At 36.3% G+C, this 26,195-nt stretch overlaps 1 protein-coding gene and 1 pseudogene across 4 annotated transcripts; both read left to right on the top strand.

Moving 5' to 3' along the window:
• Window positions 1-2,240: 2,240 nt before the first annotated feature.
• Window positions 2,241-9,610, top strand: LOC105975467 (uncharacterized; annotated as a pseudogene). Its single transcript, XR_016033383.1, has 11 exons — window positions 2,241-2,381; window positions 3,052-3,191; window positions 4,341-4,734; window positions 4,778-4,864; window positions 4,957-5,025; window positions 5,115-5,335; window positions 5,425-5,959; window positions 6,048-6,814; window positions 7,198-7,478; window positions 7,852-8,110; window positions 9,140-9,610. The product of XR_016033383.1 is annotated as an uncharacterized LOC105975467 (transcript).
• Window positions 9,611-19,861: 10,251 nt separating this feature from the next.
• Window positions 19,862-25,974, top strand: LOC105975998 (protein PAF1 homolog). 3 transcript variants are annotated; one of them, XM_088823092.1, is made up of 17 exons: window positions 19,862-20,132; window positions 20,323-20,607; window positions 20,968-21,205; window positions 21,311-21,401; window positions 21,755-21,823; window positions 22,924-23,031; window positions 23,119-23,274; window positions 23,373-23,531; window positions 23,618-23,779; window positions 23,861-24,044; window positions 24,188-24,261; window positions 24,364-24,483; window positions 24,784-24,865; window positions 25,184-25,252; window positions 25,350-25,421; window positions 25,507-25,632; window positions 25,721-25,974. In XM_088823092.1, the coding sequence occupies exons 4-17, from the start codon at window positions 21,319-21,321 to the stop codon at window positions 25,757-25,759; spliced, it is 1,503 nt and encodes a 500-aa protein (XP_088679218.1). In that variant the 5' UTR covers window positions 19,862-20,132; window positions 20,323-20,607; window positions 20,968-21,205; window positions 21,311-21,318; the 3' UTR covers window positions 25,760-25,974. The 3 variants fall into 3 exon arrangements, with proteins under 3 accessions (XP_088679218.1, XP_088679219.1, XP_088679220.1); XM_088823093.1 differs by having other exon boundaries at window positions 21,294-21,401; XM_088823094.1 differs by having other exon boundaries at window positions 20,007-20,151; window positions 21,294-21,401.
• The last annotated feature ends 221 nt before the right edge of the window (window positions 25,975-26,195 follow it).

Here is a 26,195-nt window from a genome sequence, read left to right as displayed (position 1 = left end):
GTTTCTTGGTTTAGTAGAAAGCAAAACTGTGTATCTCTTTCAACAGCTGAATCAGAATATGTAGCTGCTGGAGGGTGTTGTGGTCAACTAATTTGGATGAAACAAATGTTGGGAGATTATGGGTTAACCAGTGATACCTTGACCATATATTGTGATAATTCAAGTGCTATTGACATTTCAAAAAATCCCGTTCAACACTCACGAACTAAACACATAGATATTAAACATCATTTTATTCGTGATATAGTTGAGAAAAATATAGTGTGCTTAAAGTACATTCCTACAGAAGATCAGCTGGCTGACATCTTTACAAAGGCATTAGATTATGAGAGGTTTTCTAAACTTAGAAAATCTCTCGGGATGTGTACTCAATAAACATGTCCTGAAAAATGTTGCAGCACCTCATCAAATATCTTAAGCTGCAACATAATTTACTGAAGCTTAGCTTCTTTAAATAATGACTTCACTGTGATGTATTATTTTCTAAATCAGTAACTGGAAGTCTTTCACCTTGAAACGTGATCATGCTTCATGTAAACATTTAGCCAATAACTACACTCACATAAGTCAAACTCATCTATTTTGATAGTCATATCTTAGTAACTGAGGAACCTTCAAACTGAACACTTGATCATGTTCCATGTGAATTGTTTGACTTGAAAATAAGAGTTTATATATATATATTTAAAAAAAAAATAAAAATAAAAATAAAAAAAAAAAAATATATATATATATATATATATATATATATATATATATATATATATATATATATATATATATATATATATATATATATATATAATAGTGTCTATGCCTGTCAGCGAATTTTTCTCACTATTAATCATTAATAAATGTATTTTTCTATTAATTGTGAATATTTCTTGAGTGCTACGGTTTTATTGATTTTTCTCTTTTCATTTTAATTATCCCTATTTATATGGGTCATGGGTACATGGGTTAATTCCTTATTTTCCACTAACTCCACTCCTTATTGTGCCATGTGTCACGTTTTTATTTTAAACTGCCAAGGAAATGTTATTCTCCTTAATCACACTTTCTCCAAGAAAAACGGACACCACTTCTTCACCTTCTCCACTTCAATTTTTTCTTTCTTTCTTCAACAAAAATTAGGGCTTATAAATTTAGTGCTTCTTTTCTCAAAAATCTCACACTCAAAAATCAAAAGCACAAAGAAGCTATTTTTTCCTCTATCTACTGTATCATGGCATCCCCACCTAGAAATCCTCCTCCAGCCGCCGATGGTGATGTCCACAACGATGCTGCAGCACCTGTACCAGCAGACCCAAATCTGGCCATCATCGTTCATCCAATCAACTTTGAAGCTGTTCCAATCAGTTACATTGAGCCCGGAGATGAGCTGAACCCGATTGACCCAGACAATTTTGATTTTGCGGGTCCCTCTTCCACCGCCGGAAGGTTTCCAACGCGCCGGTCCAAGCGCACAAACCCCTTTCCAGATCTGAACACTGCGGTGCCACAACGCCGGAGAGGAGAAAACTCTCCCCGGAGAGGAAGCAGAGGTGGAAGAAGAGGAAGCAGAGGTGGCCGCACTCCAGTCCAGTCAAACCCACGAAGAGGTCTTCATCTGGTAGATGAAGAAACTGATGACGAAGCAGGGGATCCTACCTTTGTTGCACCACAGGCTCAAGCCTTGTCCTCCAGCTCCTCTGAGTCTTCATCCAACAACTCACCTTCCCCAGCATCAACTCAGGGGGAGACGTCGCAGCCCAGCATGGCAACAACAGCCTCTCAACATTCTGTTCCTGAAGGTGTTGCTGCACCTGTCTCAGAAGGTGTTGCTGCACCTGTTTCAGAAGGTGTTGCTGCACCTGTCTCTGAAGGTGTTGCTGCACATGCTCCAGAAGATGCTGCTGCACCTACTGCTTCAACAAATGTTCCTCAGAATGCTGCTGAGGATGCTGCTCCCTACCAGGATGAAGAAATGCCTGATTTTTCAGGGATGTCCTCTGCCGAGCATGTTGACATTCCCACTGTTAATGCTCAGGACTTTACCACTACTGAAGAAACACCTTCAGCTCCTCATGAAGATCCTCTGGAAATTCTAGCAAAGGCAGCTGTTCAAGTGGATGCACCACCTTCCCAGGCTGAAGAAGAAGAGAAAAGTGATGACAGCTGGGAAGTTCCCATTGCTTTTTTTCCGCAAGAATTTACCATCCTCAGAGTCAGATAGTGATTCTTCCGAGGACTCATCTCAGATGGAAGAAGATGCTGCTCCACCTGTTGCATCACCTGAGCCAGCATGCATACCAGATGAACTTGAAGACTCAGAAGAAGAGGAATCTTCAGAAGAAGAAGAGCTAGACTTGGATGGGAATGAACTGTCAACTCCTTTTGAGGTAAAACAATGCTTTCAGTTATATATTTTATTTTGAATCTGATTCAAATTGAGGAAAAGAAAATTTTCAAATGATGAGTTTGATAGGCATATGATCACTGCTTTTCTTGATCAAAGTTGAGGTTGCCTGTCCTTATGATCTTTCTGTTGTGAAGGAATTTTTATGCCAATTTACAAACTTTTTTTAAAAAGAAAAATTCTCCAAACTTTAAAAAAAAAATTTGTGCGAAATTCTTTTTTTTTTTCAAAATTATCAGCTCTCATTTACAAACTCCTACTGTGATTGATGAGGATAATTATGGTGATTTTACTGAAGTTTGTAAGACTCTTTCTGGCAATCGTTTTAAATCCTTCTCTCATCCACTCCATTCTGATTTCTCAAAATTTTAAGATCTTCCCTGGAATGGAGATAATTTCCTCTCAACTGAATCAGGTCAAAATAATCTTGGTACTGAAGGTGTTGCTCCTCATGTTGACAACACTCCTGACATCCTTATTTCTGTTTCTCGAGATTTATTTTGTTAAAACAGCTTACTCACTCCCTAGTTCAGATCACCTATCATCAGTGCATGGTGGAAATACTTCAGAGAGATCTTTCTGATCAAAAAGGGGGAGAAAAAAGCTAGTCATGAAGATTGAAGCATGGACTTCTCATCCTTTGGATGCCAAAGGCAGGGAGCAATGAGTCAATGAAGAGGGAGCAAGGAATGAGGGTGAAGTTCAAGGAGCAGATGAAAGCAGTGGATCCAGTGCTAGTGATAGAGGAGCAGCAGCTGATACTGAGGAGACTTTGGATATTCTACTTTAATTTGTTTTAATGAACAATACTTGGTTTTGTTCAGTTTTTATTTTCCCTCTGAACTTTTATGTTAATGTTGGTTGTCAAATTCAGGGGGAGTTCAAGCAATGACTCAGGGGGAGTTAAGCTAAAATTTAGTTTTGATCAGAAAGTTAAAAAGGGGGAGTTTGAAACACGTGAATTATTTCCACGTTTTATTTTTAACTCTCTTATTTTTTAAACTAAATTTTAGTTATGGAATAAATAGTGCTTAGTGGGTTAAGTATAGTGCTTAGTGGGCTAAGTAGTGCTTAAGTGGGTTTAATTGTGAATATTATTCTAACTCCTTAAACTAACCCACTAACCCACTAACCCATGTTCTTGAGTGCTCTTGTAGTTGGTTTTCTTGCAGATCATGGGCTGAGGAGTGGATGCTTGGAATGCCTATAAATACCGACTTCAATACTCAAGGAAGATTATCGATTCTACGAAATAAAAACCGAGGGCTGAAGAATATTCACGAGAGTTTTAGAGTGGTTTTAGAATCGGTCGTTTGTACTCCTCATGAGTACAATCTTTACGTACTCCTTATGAGTACATTCTTTACGTACTTCTCATAAGTACATTCTTTGTAGTCTAGATTGTATAGTATATATGTTTCTAGACTTGGTTGTAAGAATGATCAAGATAGTGATTCATTCATAAGTTCTTTACGTACTCCTCACGAGTACATTCTTTGAAATCTAGAATTTTTAATATTTTTCTTTTAGTATCTAGATTTGGTTGTAAGAGTGATCTTGAAAAAGATTCATTCATAAGGAAGAAGTTTTCGCACTCTTCTGTTTGTATTCTTAGAATACTGTTTTAATATATTTTTCCGTCCTGTAAAGGGCAAGTTCACAAGTCTTTACTTGTGAACATTTTTAATTCTGAGCATTGTCTTTTAATCTTTATATTTCCGCTGCATGTTGTCTCAAGTGTCACAACATTTCAGATAACATCTCTGTATAATACGAATTCGGGACCATAAATTTTTTCAAATATATATGTAGTGCAATATTTCTTCTGGAAGATTCGATATTCTATCCATGCCACCATCTTCTTCCATGGTTTCGTTCATCACAATCTGGTGCGGTGAGGTCGACTGAACAAGGATGATCTTTCGTCGTAAGAAATTGTTAGACGATTGGTCAAAACTGGGGTTGATGAGGTGGATGATGCGACTTTTTTATTGGAAGAATATGATAGTGATGCAGAAAATGATCGGAAATCGAAAAACGAAGAACGGTGAAGCGGAGGATTTTTTATCGAGCGGAGAAGAAGAGGAAGAGGAGGTGGATGCCTGGATGGGTTGGGTGAGGAGGAAGTGGAGACTCGGTTGAAAGTTTACTTTTGTAGCAGGACACATTCTCAGATTTCGCAGTTTATGAAAGAGCTGACGAAGACTAAATTTGCTACTGAGTTGAGGGTTGTTTGCTTGGCTTCGAGGAAGAACTTATGCATCAATCAAGGTACGCGAATGTTTTTTTTTTTAACCCACCCTAGTTTACATGCTTGTATTGCGATTTTTGCAATAGTAGGTGTTTGAATTTGAGTATGATGAATGTTTTCTTTTAGAGGTGCTGAAGCTGGGGAATTCGACTCGTGTAAATGAGAGGTGCTTGGAGATTCAAAAGGATAGGAAAAACGGCACTTCTAAATTCAAGGTATATTTGTAAGTGTTTCCTTGGATAAAAGTGGATTTGATGAATATTACGAAAATTTTCTTACCTCCCCGTTTATGATTAGAAGAGATTAGCGCCGCATTCTTTTGACAAATCAAGGGTCTCGATATGTTATGCTTACCGGAGAAAAAATATTTTCCGAGGTTTGCCTGATTGCTAACCCTGCATCTATTTTATCTTCGATTTTATTTTATTTTTTTTAAAAATCACGATAAACAATTAATTTGGATAGGTTGTCGATGAAGCTCATGCTATCATATTGGCTGGAGGAACTTTGCAACCTATAGAGGAAACAAAGGAAAGACTCTTCCCATCAATACAGCTGCATCAGTTACCATTCTTTTCGTGCGGTCATATAATTCCTTCTGAAAATATTTTGCCGTCGCTGTTAAGCATGGACCTTCGGGTCAATCCTTCGATTTTAGTTTCAAAAACAGAAGCTCACCAACCATGGTACGAAGCTCACTTTCCACTCTGGTTAATACAATATACTAAGTAGAATATTATTTGTTCGTAAACTCCACTTTGGACTGAAATTGCAGATTGAAGAGCTAGGACTTATGCTGTCTAATCTAGTATCAGTTGTTCCGGAAGGTGTAGTTGTATTTTTCTCGTCATTTGATTATGAGAGCCGAGTCTATGATGCATGGAAGGCATCGGGGATTCTTTCAAGAATTAGTAAGAAGAAGCAAATCTTTAGAGAACCGAGAAAGAGTACAGATGTTGAAGCTGTCTTGAGAGAATACAAACAAACGATTGATGATTTGGCAGTTAATTGTCCCGCATCTTGCAATGGTGCGATTCTACTTGCTGTTGTTGGTGGGAAAATATCCGAACGTATCAACTTCAGTGACGGGGTGGGTCGATGCATAGTAATGGTTGGATTGCCCTATCCTAGCCAATCGGATGTTGAATTGATGGAAAGAGTGAAGCATATTGAAGGCCTTGGTCGAACAATCCCGAGTAATAATCCTATGTGTGCTGAGACAGGTTTTCATGTTCTTAAAAAATGTAAGGGCAAAGGAAAAGATTATTACGATAATCTTTGCATGAAAGCTGTGAATCTTCGATAGGTAAGTGCATGCTGCTTGAAGATCGTACGTATGGCTTCTTATTATATATAGTTGTGATTTTCTTGATTGGTGTGATATTCTTTGATTTGTAGGCAGAACAATTCGGCATAGAAATGATTATGCAGCGATCCTATTGGTCGATGCACGTTATGCTTCTGATTCGACAAAAAGAGGGTTTTCCCACTCGACGGAAAAGCTGCCAAAATGGATCAAGAATCAGCTGGTTCCTACAGTTCCCAATTACGGAGAAGTTCACCGATTGCTGCATCAGTTCTTCAAATTCCACAAAAAGAAGGGATTCAACGAGTATATAAATTGTTGGTATTTATAGTATAGTTATTCAGAAGTTCATTTCTTAGCCAAGGTAGATACAAATTACCATTTATGAATCGTCGATTATGAGTTTATTAGCATTAAATGTGTTCAACTGATCCAGAAAAAAAATAAAAATATGATTGATTATTCTCTTTGATTGCTGCAATACACACACACACACAGATGGGGGACAACATTTTCCAATTTCCACAGACCAGCTGACCTGGTGTGCACTGTATGAACGAGGAGGAGGATAGTCGGAGAAATTCCGTTTACGAATCGAAAGTGTGTCGTTGGTTTTCGGGTGGTGTAGTTTGCCCTTTTGGTGATGACTGCACTTTTCTTCATGTAATTGAAGAGGGAGTTCGTAGTGATGTGGGCTTGTTGTATAGGGAAAGTGGAAGTGATCAGATTAGATGCTGGAATTTTAGTTACGGTGGAAACTGCGATAAATCGGTTTGGAAAACGAAGCTCTGTATGAAGTGGGAGAGGTTCGGTGACTGTCCTTATGGAGCGAAATGTAGCTATGCCCATGGGAGAGAAGGTTTTCGTTATCGATTATTTTCTTCGCTCGAGTTTCTTCGTAGTTTGTGTGAACGAATCTTTTCTCGTAAATTGCTGATCACTCTGTTTCAAATTGTGTGCTCGATCGAGTATATGTGTTTGAAATAGACCTGCTAATTAATCCATGTGATGATTGATCGATTTCTTGTGTGGAGGTTCAAGAAGTGTAATTCTTAGCAATCTAATTATTTTAGGAACATTGCTTTCAAAGTGGCTTTATAATTGAATTTTCTTGTATGCAGTTAATAAATATGAAAAATTCGTAGATCACTTGTTTTGTATCTCGTGGGATTACTTGTTTCGTATCTCTTTCCCTTTAATGGTGTTATTCTTTCTTACACCGATTAGTTTTTTGATGGACAGAACTTCAAGAAGTCGGTGCCTATGCTAAGATGGAAAATAGATGTACGAGATTTGCTTGGAAACGTCAAAATGCAGCATCGTTGTCCGAAGTAGGAAAGAAGATTGCGAAGAAGATGCAACTAAAAGGCAAAAGGTGTTTGATGGAGTGGAAGTTTAAAAAGACCAATCAAATCTATGCCGATTGGATAGATGATACCCACAATTTCGATGTTTCGTTCAGCAAAGTCGGGACACATTGTTCTGTGGAGGTGACCCGATTTATTTTTCCGACATCTGTGGAGGTGACCTATTTAATCATCTCGTGATAAAATTCTGCTGGTTTTTTGTTTTTATTTTCACGTTTGATACATTTTGAGGAATGAACTCGTTGGTTCTATACTTCTACTAGATCGGTATGTTTGTGTATGAACACTTCGTTGAGGAGAAAATTTCTGCTGTTTTTCTGTGTTTTGGGGCTGAATTCCAATGGTATGTTGTATGGTTGCGTTACTGCATTGGGCATGGGTTGATTCCCCCAACACAAGCCACACAAAACGCACACACAATTTAAATGGAGACAGGAATTTTCTTTAAAACTTCAGCCCGTATTTCACTAGATAACCGAGCTTCTTTGTTTTCGTACTATACGTTTTGATTTTCCTAAAAAACAAGCAGGCGCAACTCAATGGAATGGATTACGCCGAGTACTCGGATTCACCGCCTCCTCTCCATGCTCCACCGTCTGATGAGAAGCTGTAGAAGAACTGCAGTCGAGAGCATGCCCTTCCCGAAGAGATCAGATACGATTACCACAACGAATCTTGCCCGCTAGCAGAGCGAATCATCCGATCTATCGTTCAAGAGCTGTGCAATTTTCAGTCCAATACTGCCCCTGCTCTATTGGGGTTTGACTTTCGACCACTGCTCTGTCAAGGTGACAAGATTTACTTCTTGTTCTTCCATTTTTCCGTTATCTATTTTGTGGTTTTGTTTAAGTGATTGACGATACCTTTTGGGGCTGCATTAAATCAGATTTTGTGGAAGTGACTTATTATTCCTCTCATGATAAGATCTCCTTTAGCTTTTTTTTTTTTTTTTTTTTTTTTTTTACGTTTCATACTTTTTGGTAGCAGAGCTTCTTCGAGTTTTCTACTAGATTCTACGGTTGGTTTATTCAACATTTTGTGATTTCGTTACTTGTTTATGCATGAACTCGTTAGTTCAGTTATTACTTGACTTTTGTTCAAGGGTTTAGTTAATCTTGTGGATAGAATCTCTGCTGTTTTTTCTATGTTTTGGAAATAAATTCTATGTAGTTTTCTCCTAGATTCCGAGGGTTTTGGTTTGCTCAACACTTCTGTGTGATTGCATTACTATTGGGCATGAGTACTTTCATTCATTTTTTTATTTGAGGTTTTGATGCATTTGACAACAGAGTAATAGTGTCATACCATGCACTTTTGCTTCGTGAAGAATTTTTATATTATTAATTCAAAAATGGACTGTGTGTGTTGTGAACCTATTTAAACCAACTTTTGTGGAGATAATCAATTTAATCATCTCTTGATAGGATATCCTGATAGAATATATGTTGCCTTTTTACCTTTTCACGTTTGACACTTTTTGGAGGCATAAATTGTTCTAATTTTCTAATAGATTCTATGGTTGGTTTATTCCTTTTGTGATTTCGTTACTTGTTTGTTCATGAACTCATGAACTCTTTGGTCAGTTTTTAATCGAGTTTTACTCAATGTCTAGTTCATTATGAGGAGAAAATTTAAGCTGTTTTTTCATTGTGATGGGATTTTTGCTGTTTTTCTACTTTTTGAGAATGAACGAACTCGCTCGCTGTAGTTTAACTCCACTGTGTAGTTTTTACTTGATTTGTTCGAGGTTTTCATTATTTCACTTGATTTGCTTATGGAATTCAGAAGTTGATATTTTTTTAGTGAATTTAATGTAGTGGTACAGTGACAACTCTTTGTTATTTGATTCTATCCATTCAACTGCTAGTGAGAAAGAGGTTTCCCTTAATGACTCGCCATGCTACCGCAGCAACATCGGAGGTGGTTCTGGCAGCAGCAGCAGCAAGAGGGCCAATCTAGTGGCGCCAGAAGGCGCGATCGATCTAGTGGCGGCAGAAAGGGGAAGCAATCTGCAGGTGGGGGTCAGAGCAGTTCTGCTGGTGGTGGCGATGAAGATGGTAACTGGGGTGATGGTGGCAGCGGAAAAAAGGCACACGGTGACGATAAAAATGAAAGTGAAGATGTGAAACAAGGAAAAGTTGAAAATGCTGAAAAAATATTAGAGCAATAAATGGTCTTTCTCACCTAAGTTAGCCTACTACTGATTGTATAAATGACATGTCAAACTAAAAAAGAGGTGAAGAGGACTTCAAGGAATGATTAAAAGATTTTTCGACGAATAATAAAAAGGTACATAAAGTGGTAAATTCCAAGGCTTATCAAGCCGCATTGAAATGTCCAAATACTGGATCCTCCTCCACCGGCTTAAGTAAGAAACAAGAAAAAAGAAGGCCGTCTGCTAATGATGATGGCTGCTCAAAACCCAAGAAGAGAAAAACTAGGCCTGCTGTTGATGATAGATCAAAAGAAGCTAAACCTAGAGTGAGCAATTTTGTAATGAGAAAAACAACATAATCAATCTTTCTTTGTTCAAAAGGTTTGATTATGTTGTTTTTTCTGGCCGAACGACAGAGCTCCACCGGCACATTTTTCCACATTATGCACGCAGTTAAGTGCAGTTAAGTGAGATGCTGCCCCTACTCTATCAAGGCTTGGCTTCCACGACCTCTCTGTCAAGGTAATACGATTTATTTTTTTGTCTTCCATTTTCGGTTGCCTGTTTGCATTTTTGTAGAATTGGTTGATAATACATTTTGGGGATGAATTGAACTCGTTGGTTCTAGTCTTCGACTAGATCGGTATGTTTGTGTATTAACACTTCGACGACTAAAACCAATCTAGTAGAAGACTAGTCTTCTACTAGATTGGTATGGTTGATAATACACGATCTACTCGTATTTATACTACTCCATCTTTAATGAATAATGGTGATTGATTTAATCATATAGTTATTGGTCACTCTCTAGATCATTCCATAATTCTAAATACATTCTAGAGATTAATTTTTTTTTTGGGTGGAATAAATTCCACTTTCCCCATTTTATGTTGGTTCGCTATCACTTTACCCATTTTACTCTTGATAGCATCGATTTCTCCTCATGCACTTCAAAATTTCTATCAATGTGGTCCTTTCTGTTAGTTGTCGGACATTTGACCTTAACAAGGCCCGGTCGAAACTCTGAAATTACAAAAACGCGACCCCTCCCAATTTAAATAATTATTAAAAAAAAATATATATTAATAAATAATTCTAGAGAACGAGAAAGCATAGTCCACCAACGAGTTCAATTCATCCTAAAATGTATTATCAACCAGTTCTACAAAAATGCAAACATGGAACCGAAAATGGAAGAACGAAAAATAAATTGTGTTACCTTGTCAGAGAGGTCGTGGAAGTCGAGCCTTGATAGAGCAGGGGCAGCATCTCGCTTAACTGCGTGCAGATTGTGGAAAAATGTGCCGGTGGAGCTTTGTTGTTTGGTCAGAAAAACAACATAATCAAACCTTTTAAACAAATAAAGATTGATTATGCTGTTTTTCTCATTACAAAATTGTTCACTCTAGGTTTAACTTGGGTTTTGAACAGCCATCATCATTAGCTGACGACCTTCTTTTATCTTGTTTCTTACCTAAGCCGGTGGAGGAGGATCCAGTATTTGTACCTTTCAACGCGGCTTGATAAGCCTTGGAATTTACCACTTTATGTACATTTTTATCATTCGCTGAAAAATCTTTTAATCATTCCTTGAAGTCCCCTTCACCTTCCTTTCAGTTTGACATGTCATTTATAAAATCAGTGGTAGGCCAAAGGCCAACTTACGTGAGGAAGACCATATATTGCTCCAATGTTTTTTGAGCATCTTCAATTTTTCCTTTTTGTTTACATCTTCACTATCATTTTTATCGTCACCATGTGCCTTTTTCTCGCTGCCACCACCACCCCTGTTACCATCTTCACCGCCATCGCCATCAAAACTGTCCCCAACACCAGCAGCAGAACTCCTCTGACCACCACATGTAGATCGCCTCCCCTTTCTACCGCCACAAGATCGGCCGCGCCTTCTGCTGCCACTAGATTGGCCCCCCTTGCTGCTGTTGAAGCTAGAACCACCTCCGATGTTGCTGCGATAGCATGGCGAGTCATTAAGGAAACCTCTTACTCACTAGCAGTTGAATAGGTATAATCAAATAACAAAGAGTTGTCACAGTACCACGACATTAAATTCATTAAAAAATATCAACTTCTGAATTCCATAAGAAAATCAAGTGAAATAATGAAAACCTCGAACAAATCGAGTAAAAACTACACAATGGTGTTAAACTACAACGAGTTCGTTCATTCCCAAAAAATAAAAAAACTGCAAAAGTCCCATCACAATGAATAAACAGCTTAAATTTTCTCCTCACAGTGAACTAGACGTTGAGTAAAACTCGATTAAAAACTGACCAAAGAGTTCATGAACAAACAAGTAACGAAATTACAAAAGGAATAAACCAACCGTAGAATCTAGTAGAAAATTAGAACAACTTATGCCTCCAAAAAGTGTCAAACGTGAAAAAGGAAAAAACAACAGATATTCTATCAGATGATTAAATTGATTACCTCCACAAAGTTGGTTTAAATTTGTCAATTGTACTTTCGGCAAGATGACCTTGAAGAAGTCTATTAGCTTCAGGTAGAATATCTTCTTTGCTGACTTTCCTACCAGTACTGAACAGAGGATAGAATGGGCCGCCAGTCTAGAACTCGAAAGATCACAAGATATTTAAATTTAATGGGTAGTGCATATAGGTTAGACAATACATACACAATCCATGTCTGAATTAATAATATAAAAATTAGACTATTAATATTCTTCTCGAAGCAAAACTGCATGGTATGACACAATTACTCTGTTGTCAAATGCATCAAAACCTCGAATACAAAATGAATGAAAGTACCCATGCCCAATCAGTAATGCAATTACACAGAAGTGTTGAGCAAACCAAAACCCTCGGAATCTAGTAGAAAACTACAGAGAATTTATTCCCAAAACATAGAAAAAACAGCAGAGATATCCACAAGATTAACTAAACCCTTGAGTAAAAGTCAAGTAATAACTGAACCAACGAGTTCATGCATAAACAAGTAACAAAATCACTAAATGTTGAATAATCCAACCGTAGAATCCAGTAGAAAACTCGAAGAAGTTTTGTCCCCCCCAAAAAAAAAAGCAAAGGAGATCTTATCGTGAGATGAATAAATTAGTCACTTCCACAAAATCTGATTTAGGGCCTGTTTGATTGGTCTTAATGAGCCTCTTATTGACAACTTTGCTATTCGTTAAGCATTTGGTAGCAATAGCTGAATGGTTCCGAAAGGATCTGAACTATTCAGCTAGAAAATCAATGCTGAGCGAATAAGTACAAAAATGAATGAGAATTGTACCCTCACTACCCTCGTTATTGCTACCTCGCGCAATACCCTTTTTGTTTCCTCAAAGTGTTTCTCCACTTTTGAATAGATTTATTATTTATATTATATCCATTTGACTTATTCTATCCATTTATCAATTTGTCTCTTAAATATTAAACTCAATTTCTAATGTATATTAACAAAATTCTTTCATTTATTTTAACAAAATTCGTATGTAAATTCCATGTTTGTCTTAACAAAATATTATATGCGTTAATTGTTTTTGAAGAGTCTACATGGAGGTTTCAACTTTCAAGCCAAATATTATTTTTGTTCATAGAACTTCTTTTAAGAGATGTAGAATAATTTGTGTGGAATATTTTCGTATTTTTCTAATTTAGTTAATCATGCTAAAAAATTATATTTATACATATATGTCTATAATAATTCAATTAACAAATATTTTAGTATTTAGCCAAGGTTAAAACAGTAACATAATATTATTCATACATTATTTATCTTAAACTATCAAACGAGCTTAATCGTTTAACATTCAGTATTCAGACACAACTCTTAACCATTCAACTATAAATTCAGCATTGAACATTCAGTGTTTAATCGTATCAAACACAACCTTAATGCAGCCCCCAAAAGGTATCATCAATCACTTAAACAAAACCACAAAATAGATAACGGAAAAATGGAAGAACAAGAAGTAAATCGTGTCACCTTGACAGAGTTGTGGTCGAAGTCAAACCCCAATAGAGCAGGGGCAACATTGGACTGAAAATTGCACAGCTCTTGAACAGTAGATCGGATGATTCGGTCTGCTAGTGGGCAAGATTCGTTGTGGTAATCGTATCTGATCTCTTCGGGAAGGGCAAGCTCTCGGCTTCAGTTCTTCTTCCAGACGGTGGAGCTTGGAGAGGAGGCGGTGAATCCGAGTACTCGGCGTAATCCATTCCATTGAGTTGCGCCTACTTGTTTTTTTAGGAAAATCAGAACGTATAATACGAAAACAAAGAAGCTCGGTTATCTAGTGAAATATGTGCTGAAGTTTTATAAAAAAATCTTGCCTCTATTTAAATTGTGTGTGCGTTTTGTGTGTGGCTTGTGTTGGGGGAATCAACCCATGTCCGATGCAGTAACGCAAAATCACAAACAAATAACGGAAATATTGGAAAAAAAAAAACAAAAAATCGAGTCACCTTGATGAAGCTGTCGTGGAAGGCGAGCCTCAGTAGTGCATGGGCAACGTCGGGGCGAAACTCGTATAGCTCTTGAATGCTAGATCGGATGATTTTCTCTGTTTACGGGGAATATTTGCTGTAGTAGTCGTATTTGATTCCTTGGGGGAGTATATTCTCGCCACCATCGTTCTGCTGCAGCTTCCGATGAGACGGCGGAGCTTGGAGAGGAGGCGGTGAGTCCGAATCGACATAACCTCTTCTATTGATATCTGCCTGCTTGTTTTTAAGGGAAATTAGAACGCAGAGTAGGAAAACGAAGAAGCTCGGTTTTCTGGTGAAATTCATGCTGAAATTCTACTAAAAATCCATCAGATTCAAATTTCGGCCTCTATTTTCACTGTGTGTGTGTGTATTGTGTGTGTTTTGTGTTGGGGGAATGAGAGAGGGTGAGTTGCAGAGCGTTTGATGGAAGAGCTGTATGCAGAGTTGGTTATAGTGAGAGATGAAAAATGAGCGGGAGATGCTGACACCAATGTGATGTACCTGCCTGCAGCTAGGGGTGTGCCCGAGTCGGTTCGGTTCGGTTTTGGCTAACACCGAACATGAACCTAATATATCGGTTTTCGTGAAATTAAAAACCGTGTATGTCGGTCTTTTATCGGGTTTCTTTCGTTTTCGGTTCGGTTTCGGTTTTTTTCGGTTCAAGAGTAACTACATATTCAAGTTGTACAAACAAAAGAATACAATTACAATTACTAATGCAATGAAAATATATAATTCCATAGGACTTAAGTAATTTAGATAATGTATTATGCTTCATTTTTTTTTCTACTTTCATCTACCACATTATTAAAACCATGAACTCAAGCAGATTTTTAATTACTAAATAAATAAAATACAATGTCTCAATTTATGAAAAAAATGCTAAGAATGAGACAAGTAATTGATAGATAGAAAAAAAAATTAGAGTAAAATAGTACATATATTATATAAAATGATGTCATTTTATAGTTTCGGTTCGGTTTTTCGGTTCGGTTATTTACCTTTCTAGCATAGCGAACCAAATAATTCGGTATTTCAAAAATAAAAAAACCGTACATGCGGTTTGCTATTCGGTACGGCTTGAAACGACTCGGTTTTTCGTTTTTCGTTTTTTGATTCGGTTTTTCGGTTTTTCGGGTTTTTTGCTCACCCATATCTGCAACAACTGGATGTTTATTACGGCGTCGAATGGGGATTTTTTTTTTTTCTTTTTTTCTTTAATTAATTTGTTTTTTCTGTACAAAAATAATTATTTTTCCAAATATTAATGTGAATTTTAGATAATGGATTTTTAATGAGAATTAATTAATTAATTAAAGATAATGGTTGAGAATAATGAATTTTATTTACTTAGCTTCTATAATTTTTAATACTAACAATGATATTTATGTTCAGATAAATAATTTTTTAAGCAATGGTACATGTGCAAGTATATAAATAAATAAATAGGGGTTTTTGTGCATAATTTCCCAACAAAACATTTTTATTATTATAGTTTAAAGGTTATATCTCTTTCACCAATAAGCCCATCTCTTTAATTTTTATAAATAAAAGAAACATTCATGTATATGCCAATACTACCCTAAACCCTTTATACTCAATTTTTAATATGCTCAAATTTCATCCTTAACTTAATTTAACCTCAATTTGACCCCAAATTTCACAAATTATTCAATTTTGACCCCAAAATTTCTTTTTTTCAAAAAAAAAAAAATTCAAAAATTATTTTTTCCCGCCGGATTCCGGCGTTGACTTTACAATTTTTTTTTCTTTCGGATTTTTTCGCCGGTTTACGGCGTTGACTTTTTCGAATTTTTTTTCTCTTTTCTTTCTTTCTTTCTGTAACTTTTTCTTTTCTTTTCTTCCGGACTTTTTCGCCGGTTTCCGGCGTTGACTTCGTTTAGTGTTTTTTCAAGTTTTTTTTTACGTCCGCCGCTAAACGTTGACAGTAATTGTGCTGTCATTGACAGTATATTAACGTAATTATACTGTCGATGACAGTTAATTAACGTAATTGTACTGCCGTTGACAATACATTTATGTAATTGTTCTGCCGTTGACAGTAAATTAACGTAATATTATTATTTTTTATTTTTGTAGTTTTTTTTTATTTTGTTTGATTTGTTGATAAGTCAACGTAATTATATTACTGTCAACAACATCAATATTATTATTATTTTGGGGTTTTTGTTTTGTTTGAATTATTCACGGAGTAACGTAATAATATTACTGTCTATTATTATAATATTACTGTAAACACAATAATATTACTGTGGTTGACGGTAATATTACTGTTGTTATATTAATATTGGTGTCAACCACATCAATATTATTATTTCGTTTGGATTTTTTGTTTGTTTGAGTTATTCACGGAGTAACGTAATAATATTACTGTCAATTATTGTAATATTACTGTGGTTGACGGTAATATTATTGTCACTCACAGTAATGACAGTAATATTAATTATTTTGACTTTTTATTATGTTTACATTTGTTGAACGGTCAACATAATAATATTACTCTATTACACAATAATAATGAGTTTTGTAGTGTTAATATTACTGTGCTAGAGATTAATATAGCAATATTACTGTGTTAAACTGTAGTTTAGTTAATTTTACTGTGTTTAACAGTAATATAGTTAATATTACTGTCACAACAATATTGTTGTTTAAATGTAAAAAAAAAGTTACAGAAAAAAATAAAAGAAGAAAAAAAAAAGAAAAAAAAATCGAAAAAGTCAACGCCGGAGACTGGTGTTGACCGCCGGTTAATGCTGGAAACCGCCGAAAAAATATGGAAGAAAAAAAAATTGAAAAGTCAATGACCGCCGGTATCCGGCGGGAAAAAGAAAATATAAAAAAAAAAGTTTTGGGTCAAAATTGAATAATTTGTGAAATTTGGGGTCAAATTGAGGTTAAGTTAAGTTAAGGATGAAACTGAAGCATATTAAAGTATGAGGGGTTATTTTAGTCCTTTACAAAAATCTAAACCATGTAGGGACTTATTAATAAAATAATTTTTTGGTTGAATCTCTTTACGAATTGGAAAAGCTTTTTGAAAGTGATTATGAGCTTTTTTTTGTTCATAATCTGTTTTCACGTGTTTGCAAATCAACTTTTGCTTTTGCTTCTCTTAAAATAATCTGTTTTAAGCTATTTTTTTAAAAGCACCCCTAACCCTGCTTTTTCTATTTATGTTCATTTTCCGGAATATTTGCAAACATGATACGGGTAAAACCTACGTATATATTACCGCAAGTGTACAGTATCGCGTTTTGTAGAATAGTGAATTCCAGATATCGATCCACAGGGAATTAAGTTCCTAAATCTGCCAAGTACCGTAATTATACTATCCTAAACTTTATCTAGACGGGAGAAAAAGATGGGAGATGACATGAAGCAAAAAGGAAACAAAAATAAAAACAACGGTCCGCCAGTATAATCGAGGAATTCCGACGTGTGAAGGCTTCTAGGGTAAAATCCACCAGTGTACTATCGATAAAGATCTACAAATCCGAATCTAATGTCAATTCTATGTTCGCTAACCCAGACACTAAAGTACCCTAACCCCCGTCTCCAGTGTAGTTAGAGTCTACCCACAGGTCCGACGTCTCCGTTCAGAACCTGATATTAAGAGAGCATTTAGGTCAAGTCCTTAAGGGCTACCCGAGGTGCATCACGTCTCCGTTTCCACAACCCGAGCTATGCTTTCCTAAAATCAAACGAGAAATCCTCTCTCGAGTTCATTCCCATTTAGAATCAATTCAACTGTTGGCCAAACAATCGAAAGCATTTAATACAGGAAAACATAAACAGAATCAAAGAACGACAAATAGATCACAGATCTGGAAATCAAAATCAATATATACAAGGTTTCATTTCCCTAAAAGAAAATGCTCAGTTCATTACAAACATAGCATCCAAATGAAGAACACGAGAAATTATAAACTAAACGTAAAGAAAAGCTTATGAAAAACCCGAGTCGAAACCCTCGTCGAAGCTTCCCGCGAAGAACTGGCGAGAACCGAAGAGAAACCGAAGAAGAGGTCGAGAGAGAGTCAAGCTATTTTCGAGCTATCGAAAAATGAAAAGGAGACCTTCTATTTATAGTGAGATATCAAAGAAAAATATCTAGTCTCGATTTCTGTGCCCAGATCGCGATCTGGGCTTCTTGGATCGCGATCTGGCAACCTCGAAAACTGCCCACCGCTTCCCAGATCGCGATCCAGGAAGTGCGGATCGCGATCTGCCCCAACTTTTCGCTGCTACTGGAATTTGCCACCAGATCGCGATCCGGTGATGCTGGATCGCGATCTGGCCTCTGCATCAACTTCAAACACTGTTTTGACCCTTTTTCAGCCCGAATTCGACAATTGTGCATTTCCCAAAAGTTGTAGCCCTTGAAGTTAGCTTTCTAAATCCACTTGAATCAGCTCAATCGGAGGTCGTATGCAAAAGTTATGCTTGAAATACCAAACACTGCCACAATCCGCGAGAATGCACTTTTGCACGTGTTTGGTTTGGTTCTCGGCTTCGCTTCCAAAATCGTTTCGAATCGGCAAAAATAGCTTCTCTTTACCTAAAATATAAATAAAACAAAAACAACATAATATATACAAATAAAGCCGAAAACTCGGACGAATGAAGACCAAAACACGAAGATTAGATAAGTAAAAGTTGTGCAAAACGAACACTTATCAAAACACCCCCAACTTTTAGAAATAAACACTTAAAACTGACTTAACACACAATCACGAACTTCTACTTTTAAATAATCATTTGCAAACACCACCTAAGTACCCATTGATGGACTTATTTATAATGATCCCAAATAAATAAATGAAAATAGTGTGGGTCCGACTTCAACCCAAATGGATTTCACGAATAGGCCTAACTCAACTTATAATAATTTCACAGCACTCACAACTTCTATGGACCAATATTTTGTTTTTATTATATTTTTCATTTTTTAATATCAATTTCTATTTTTCCTCAAAAATAAAATAAAAATAAAAATATATATCAACCTCTATTTATGGTGCTATAATTATGATACAAATTATGGGTGAAAATTTGAACGAAACTCGTACCGCCAGTTTTGATTCGAAATTTCGAATTTTGGAACATTATCTTTATATTATGAATTTTAAAAGTTTCAACTCTCTCTCTCTCTCTCTCGATTTTTTGGGACGAAATTGGAATACATACTTGATCTCAAATCGTTGATTTTTTTTCTGGATTATGATTTAAGCTTGAACGAAATCTGCAAATGATAGAAAAAGTAGTCCGGATTTTTTTTGGGACGAACTTGAAGAAATACATACTTGATCTCAAATCGTTTATTTTTTCTGGATTGTGATTTAGGCTTGAACAACATTTGCAAATGGTAGGAAAAGTAGTCCGGACTTAGGCCAGAGTTAGCATTCTGACGGTCAAATCAGTGATTTTACTTAAAAGAGTTCTCTTATAAGTATTAGGGTTATTATGTTTTCTTGCCCCATGGCCTGAACTGTCTAATTATCCTAGTAAAATATCTCCATATACCTTGTCGTTTCAAGTGAATAGTGAAATAGTCGCACATGCCAAAAGCAACAAACGTTCTCTGCACCTGTCAGTTGATTGGACGTGCATTAAATAATGTCACATGGATGAGGCGGCTAAATCTCTCGATAGCTTGTGGTCGATTCTTCTCTCGCTAGACTGTGGTCGATTCTTCTCTCGCTACGAAAGTTATCTAGAGTTTGTCTCGCATGTGGACTTTAGTCGCAGACACCTAGTCTCGTGGGATATTCATGTGGGCTTAGTCTCTCGTGGGCTGGGCTGGATCTGCTTGATGGGCTAGGAGCCTAGGATAGTTGAATTGATCCACGCATCAATACTTGACTTTATCGACCTAATTTTAATTTTCAAAAAAATAGAAAACAAAACTGAAAATCACTTTCATAAAATCAATACTATTGTTTAGTTTATATTAAAAAGTTTCTAAGAAAATGTTAATTTAATTTAATTTTATTATAGAACAAGTTTTTTTATTCAAAATTTCAAAATTCATTTGGAACAAAAATTAGTTTCATTTATGAAAGTATAATTCACATGAGAGTACGAAGTAGAGAACTGTGCCGCCAATAGTTATCATCTCTTCAATGGTGGATGGTGATCTGGGGCTTGCTTGGAAATCAGGTCCAGTTTTCTATTTGGGGTTTTTTTTCTCTGTTTTCAATTTTTCTAGGGTTTCATTTTTTTTCATGTCTGTTAAATCCCTTCCAAACATAAGATCTCCGAATCTAAATTGTTATTTTGGAGTTCAATTTCGGATCGTAGTTTTCTATCCCATGGATTTTGAAGCGTAAATTGTAAAATTATCCTGCAGTTATAATCAACATTTGCCACCGCCGCGAACTAAAACCCTGTCCGATCTGCTGCTGCTGCTGCTGCTGCAGCACCGCCACCAGTTCGCGGTGGCAGTCAGTATCTGCAGAACCAGTGGCAAAAGCAGGGGTTTGAGGCATGGATTCTATGTAGACGGAGGAGGAAAGCCAAACAACAAATTAGGGGTTCTGAAAAAAAAAAAACAAAATGCCGGAGAAGACTCAATGTTGGCTTCTGGTTCACATATGGCCTGCTGGAGTACTCGTTAATCTAGACTCACTCGTTGGTGAGTCATTTGTTAATTGTGAATCCGTCGATTCTGCTGTTAGCTACAATACCTTGTGCCGAAAAATTACTGGCAATTTTTACTCTGTCTATATTATCAGCTACTTTTTTCTGTAGTTGTTTTAGTTCCAATGTTGAATATTATGCGTAAACGAACATTAATCGATCCGATTTTAATGAATATATTTATTTCCGCATTGAATTTTCAAGACAGCCTTATTAGATTTCAATAATCTAGGTTATGCGTACACGTTCCAGTCATCACGGATTTAATGTGTGTACACATCATATATGTTACTTTAATTTGCGTCTTGGGTACGTATGATGGTATTAATTCTGTTGCTCTTTACATTTTCTATAGTGGCTCGGCTGATTCAGCATTTGGATTGTGCCGACACTTGGAGGAGCAATGCCGGTCATTATTGCTTTTTCATTAATGTACATTTGAGCCCGAGTTCTACAAATTGAGCGTCTCGAGACCAAATTCAAGTTCAATTGTGAAAACCCCCCTACCCTAATCCAGCGCCGCCGCCTCAATTCCTCTCGGGAATTTTGACCGAATATCCGTCCACATTCAAGCCTTCTTCTGTGTCAATAAGGTATGTTTATTCGATTTGATCTTGTGATTTTTAGGTTGGCCAAAATCTACATCACCGTATCAAAATTCACGAATTAAAAGTTTCTTAGATTGTTAATCTTTGCAGGTCTTACGATGTCTGATAAGGGTTCAAGCTCCAAGTCTTCTTCAAAGCTGAGAAATAAGACGAAGATGTCTGATTTCTTGTGTGATTTTAGGTATGGGATTAACTTTTTAGATTTCTCGTTGATATAACCGATATGCACTAGATTCTTTTCTTTTCTCGATTATGTTGCATTTAAAATAATATATGCCTTGGTTGTCAATTTAATTGGTTTGAAGTGTTATTGTATCTGATTTCCAAGAAGGGTCAGTCCCTTGATTGCTTCTAATTCAATGTTTTCCTCCTAACACTTTAAATGCAACTTTTACTGATGTTGTTAGATATCAAGATCTCTCTATTTATATTTACTATTTATCAAACAAAACAATGGAATTCGTTATAGTAAATACTGCTGCTCCTATATTTTTGTAAGCAGAATGTGAGCTGTAGGTATTTTGCTCTTTTCAGGTTCCGAAATGAACTGCCAGATCCATCTGCAAAGATGAAGCTTCTGCCTATAAAAAGAGACCCCGATCGGTATGAAGATCTTTTGTATTGTACTTATGTATCTACTTTGTTACACTATTGGCATATAGTAGTTTTTATTTTTGAACTTTAGTGATGGCTGTGTGATCCCACAGCTATTAGCACCTTGCCATTGCATCCATTTCAGTGCTAACATTGACATTGATATTTCTTTCTATCTGTTAAGTTTCCCCCCCTTTTTGCCCGGTTACTTGTCCACATCTGGTGTTGAGCACGGAGCCTAAAAAAAAGTACAAGAAACCACAAATAACCACCAAAGTTAATGACAAGGGTTTTCTTGAGCTGTTTATGTTTGAACTTTTTCATTTGTGATTCATCGAGCTGGAAAAAATATTGCGTTTTAGAGTAGTCTATTTCATTTCAAAATGGAAATTTTTGTTATTAAGATGGAGGCAGTATTTGTTTCGCCGTTATAAACCTATTCTGTTTTCATGAAACTTTAGCTAGCTTTCAGTTCGTCAGCCAGCTGATAAATAATTGCCTTGCAAATTTAAGTCATAGTAAGTAGAGGTAGAGCCATAGAGGTGAAACAACTTGTCAGAGCAAGTGTTATGTGCTTATGTTGGTTTATGATACATGCATGTTCCTGTGGAGGTATTTCCATTTCCACCAGTGTATGAATATCCATTTAAACTTTAATGTTTGCGCTCCTGTATATTTTGAATTTTTTTTTTTGCGACATCTAATAACAGTGATCTAGGCACTTATATAACATGATGATATAAAACTACACTTTTCTGATGATTGATGCAATTATTCTACTGGTAATCATAAACTTGATACCTATGTTTATCGAGAGTTGTACTTTCAGCTTCCTCGACCTCCTTGATAGAAAATAACTTAATTGAGCAAGCTTACTTAAAAGTGAAAGAGGCAGATGGCCAGACTACTGATCGTTGTATTTCCTCGTCTTACTTCATTTCTGAAAAACAGTCTACCAAAAGTTTAAAAAATATATAATAACAAAATAGGAGCAAGGCCATTGGTGTGAACGCAATGCCCCAATTTTTGGGTGTGGCTGTGGACAGCCTTTTGTTTTCCCGCTCTCTTTTTTCGAATTTTTATTTAGGGATCTTTCTTTGAACCTGCAGATACTGCAAATATCGAGTTACATCATTGGAGAAAAATTGGAAGCCACAGCTATTTCCTGGAGCAGACCTTGGTTTACCGCTGGACTTTCTTGATACGAGCGTATACAGGTTAGCTTATTGTGCCCCTCACCATATTTTCTCCTTACTTATAATTTTTTTTTGGCTGATTATTATATCATTCTCCTTGTTGACCAGTCGACGCAGGGGTAAAGGCATACCCCTTGATCCAGAGGATGAGGCGTTGTTACGTGATGATGATATTGATCCAATAGCACCAGTCAAGAAGGATGCGAAGAAGAAAGAAAGGCTTAGTGGTTTACCGCTGGACTTTCTTGATAGGAGCGTATACAGGTAAGCTTATTGACCCCTCACCATAATTTTTCCTTATTTGTAATTGTTTTTTTAAATTTTAATTTTTTGCTGATTATTATATTCTCTTTGTTGACCAGTTGGTGCAGGGGTAAAGACATACCCCTTGATCCAGAAGTTGAGGCATTGTTGCCTGATGATGATACTGATCCAATAACACCAGTCAAAAAAGATGCTGTGAAGAAGAAAGAAAGGCCCAGTGGTTTACCGCCGGACTTTCTCGATATTAACGTATACAGGTTAGCTTATTGAGACCCTCACCATAATTTTTCCTTATTTTTAATTGTTTTTTTGGTGATTATTATATCATTCTCCTTGTTGACAGTCGCCGCAAGGGTAAAGCCGTACCCTTTGATCCAGAGAATGAGGCGTTGTTGCGTGATGATGATATTGATCCAATAACACCAGTCAAGAAAGATGCTTCGAAGAAGAAGAAAGAAAGGCCCAGTGGTTTACCCCTGAACTTTCTTGATATGGGTGTATACAGGTAAGCTTATTGAGCCCCTTGTCGTAATTTTTCCTAACTTTTTTTTTTGGGTGTTATTATATAATTCTCCTTGTTGACCAGTCGGCGCAGGGGTAAAGGCAAACCCCTTCATCCAGAAGATGAGGCGTTGGTGCATGATGATGATATTGATCCAATAATACCAGTAAAGAAAGATGCTTTGAAGAACAAAGAAAGGCCCAGTGGGAAAGGTGTTTCTTTGCTGTCTCAGTATATTCCTCCCCTTAGTTCGAGTTCAACTAAGCAGGTATTGTATAGTTATTTTTTATGATTGTTATTGAATTTTACTGCATTAAATAAAGAAGGTGCTGTTTTAGCTTTTCCTTAAGAAATAATTACTGCAACCTCTGCTGAGAACTGAACTAGATCTGATGTTCATGTGACCTGCAGTATCTGACTAAAAAGCAAGCCAAAGAACAGCGGGACGCTCGACGTCATGGCCTTTTGTTGCCGCCCAGTAGTAGGTTAGTTATATCTTACTTTCATACTGTTTTTATTTGGAGAATTTATGGCCGAGTCTTTATAACTGTTTTCGTAAATAATATTTTTTCCCTTTTTTTTTTCAGGGAAAGTAAAATTCTGGATATTATGGCTTCATTTGAGGCTATCAAGTCCCAACCTGTTCATAAAGGCGATTGTCAAGTAAAGCCAAAAAGAGTTATACCGCTCTTTCCTAAATTTGACCGGTATAGTCTCACTATTGACAATCACTAAGCGCCTGCGAGCTATTTACTTCTTTATCAACTTGTACTATTGTGTAAAATAATCGTTATTCATGTCGTTTAGGTCTTGTTATCTGATAAGATATCTGTTGTTTTTTTGTGGCCTGTTTGAAATTAGCTTTTTTCCACAGCTTACATATATTGATTGTAACACATGCTTCCTAATAAAGTGACGCTTTAGTTCTTAGTGAGATTCTTACAGGGTGTTGATTTGCATAACTTCCCTAAGCTGAGTTTTATCTGATTATGACTTTATATTTTCAGGAGTGATGATGATCAATTTCTAAGTGCAAAATGTGTTGACGCTGCTACTGCTGATTCCGAAATCTACAAAGAAGAATCTAGAGTAAGTTATAATCAGATATCGAACATGTACTATGCTTCCAGAAAGTTAAACTAACCCTGTAAAGCATATTTGCAAAAGGATTAAATTGGGCATTCTTTGTAATCAAGAAATGCACAAACCACAATAGTATGATTGATAATAAAATGGGACGGACAAAGGAACTGATGCGTTTTTTTCATTCCCTTTCTAATCTAGAATCAGCTTTTATCCAGTTCTGCTATTGTATTTGCTTGTCCTACCGTATATTGCTTTTCTTCATTCCTAAGCTTGTTTTGTCTTAATTTTCATTCGGTTTATCTTATTTGTTATTGTGGGCAGCTAGAGGAGGACGTGTATGACCAAAATGAAGACAGGTTAGAGGCATTGGTCGGAAAGTATCTCTTGGATGTACGTTTTATGTAATTTACTTTTTCTACATTTGACTATATATTATATATATTAGCGGTAGAGCTGCTTCTCATATTATGTCCTGCCAACTTAGCAGTTGCAGGGTGGCAATGTGGATGATCCGAAAACACACCCTGTAGTATCTGAGGAATCAGAAGAAAAATACGTGGTCAGTGTTTTTTTTATTTTTATTGTTTTCCTAAATAGGGCTTCGCCTTGTGCATATGTTTGTACTAATCCGTATCTTCATACAGCCTCGGCCAAAGAAGGTCGTAATAAGGAAGAAGGTGACGAAGGAGGCAAAACCAGACAAGGAGTTGAAGTATTATCCTCTTCCTATATCAATGATATTAAGGTGTGGATTTACAGTAGATGAAAAGGTATGTTCGTTACTCTTCGTTTTTTTTTTCTTCCTCGTTTCATCTTTGAGCTATATGTAGCACAGGCCTGAATTTTGCACTTTGGCAGGGTTTTGTAGTTTCAAAGGCAACAAACTACTCCAAGTAGGGGAAGTGGAAGTGGCTCTTGATTAAAATAATAAAATAATGCAATATTGAGAAGAAATCCTTGAGAATTATTATTATTATTATTATTATTATTATTATTATTATTATTAATTTTTTTTTTTTGGCTTTGTTATTATAATGCAATGTTGAGAAGAAAACCTCTACTGTATTGATTTACATATGCTTTTAAGTGACCTAAAAGTCCAGTACATACTATATATCAGGTGTAGACTGATTAACATTTACCATATACTTACTTACGGCCACTAATAATTAATACACATAGTTAAATATAGTCTACACCATTAAACTATACGTTTCGTTAGGTAATACTTATCCTTTGAAGTATCATTTGTAACACATGTCTCCTCAAATATAATGTAATTTGTATTTTAAAATTCTACTCCCTCCGTTTCATAATATCTGTCGCTTTGGAG

This window comes from Erythranthe guttata, chromosome 9 (assembly GCF_056151865.1).
Source record: "Erythranthe guttata isolate IM_541 chromosome 9, IM_541, whole genome shotgun sequence".
In the NCBI taxonomy this organism is placed as follows: domain Eukaryota; kingdom Viridiplantae; phylum Streptophyta; class Magnoliopsida; order Lamiales; family Phrymaceae; genus Erythranthe; species Erythranthe guttata.
The sequence above is the reverse complement of the archived record's forward strand: the minus strand, read 5'-3'. Positions and strand labels throughout refer to the sequence as shown.

Coding starts and splice junctions, on each gene's coding strand:
- LOC105975998 (XM_088823092.1), top strand. CDS start 21,319: ATGTCTGATAAGGGTTCAAGCTCCAAGTCTTCTTCAAAGCTGAGAAAT. Junction 23,032..23,118: donor CTTGATACGAGCGTATACAG/GTTAGCTTATTG, acceptor CTTGTTGACCAG/TCGACGCAGGGGTAAAGGCA. Junction 24,866..25,183: donor TCTACAAAGAAGAATCTAGA/GTAAGTTATAAT, acceptor TATTGTGGGCAG/CTAGAGGAGGACGTGTATGA.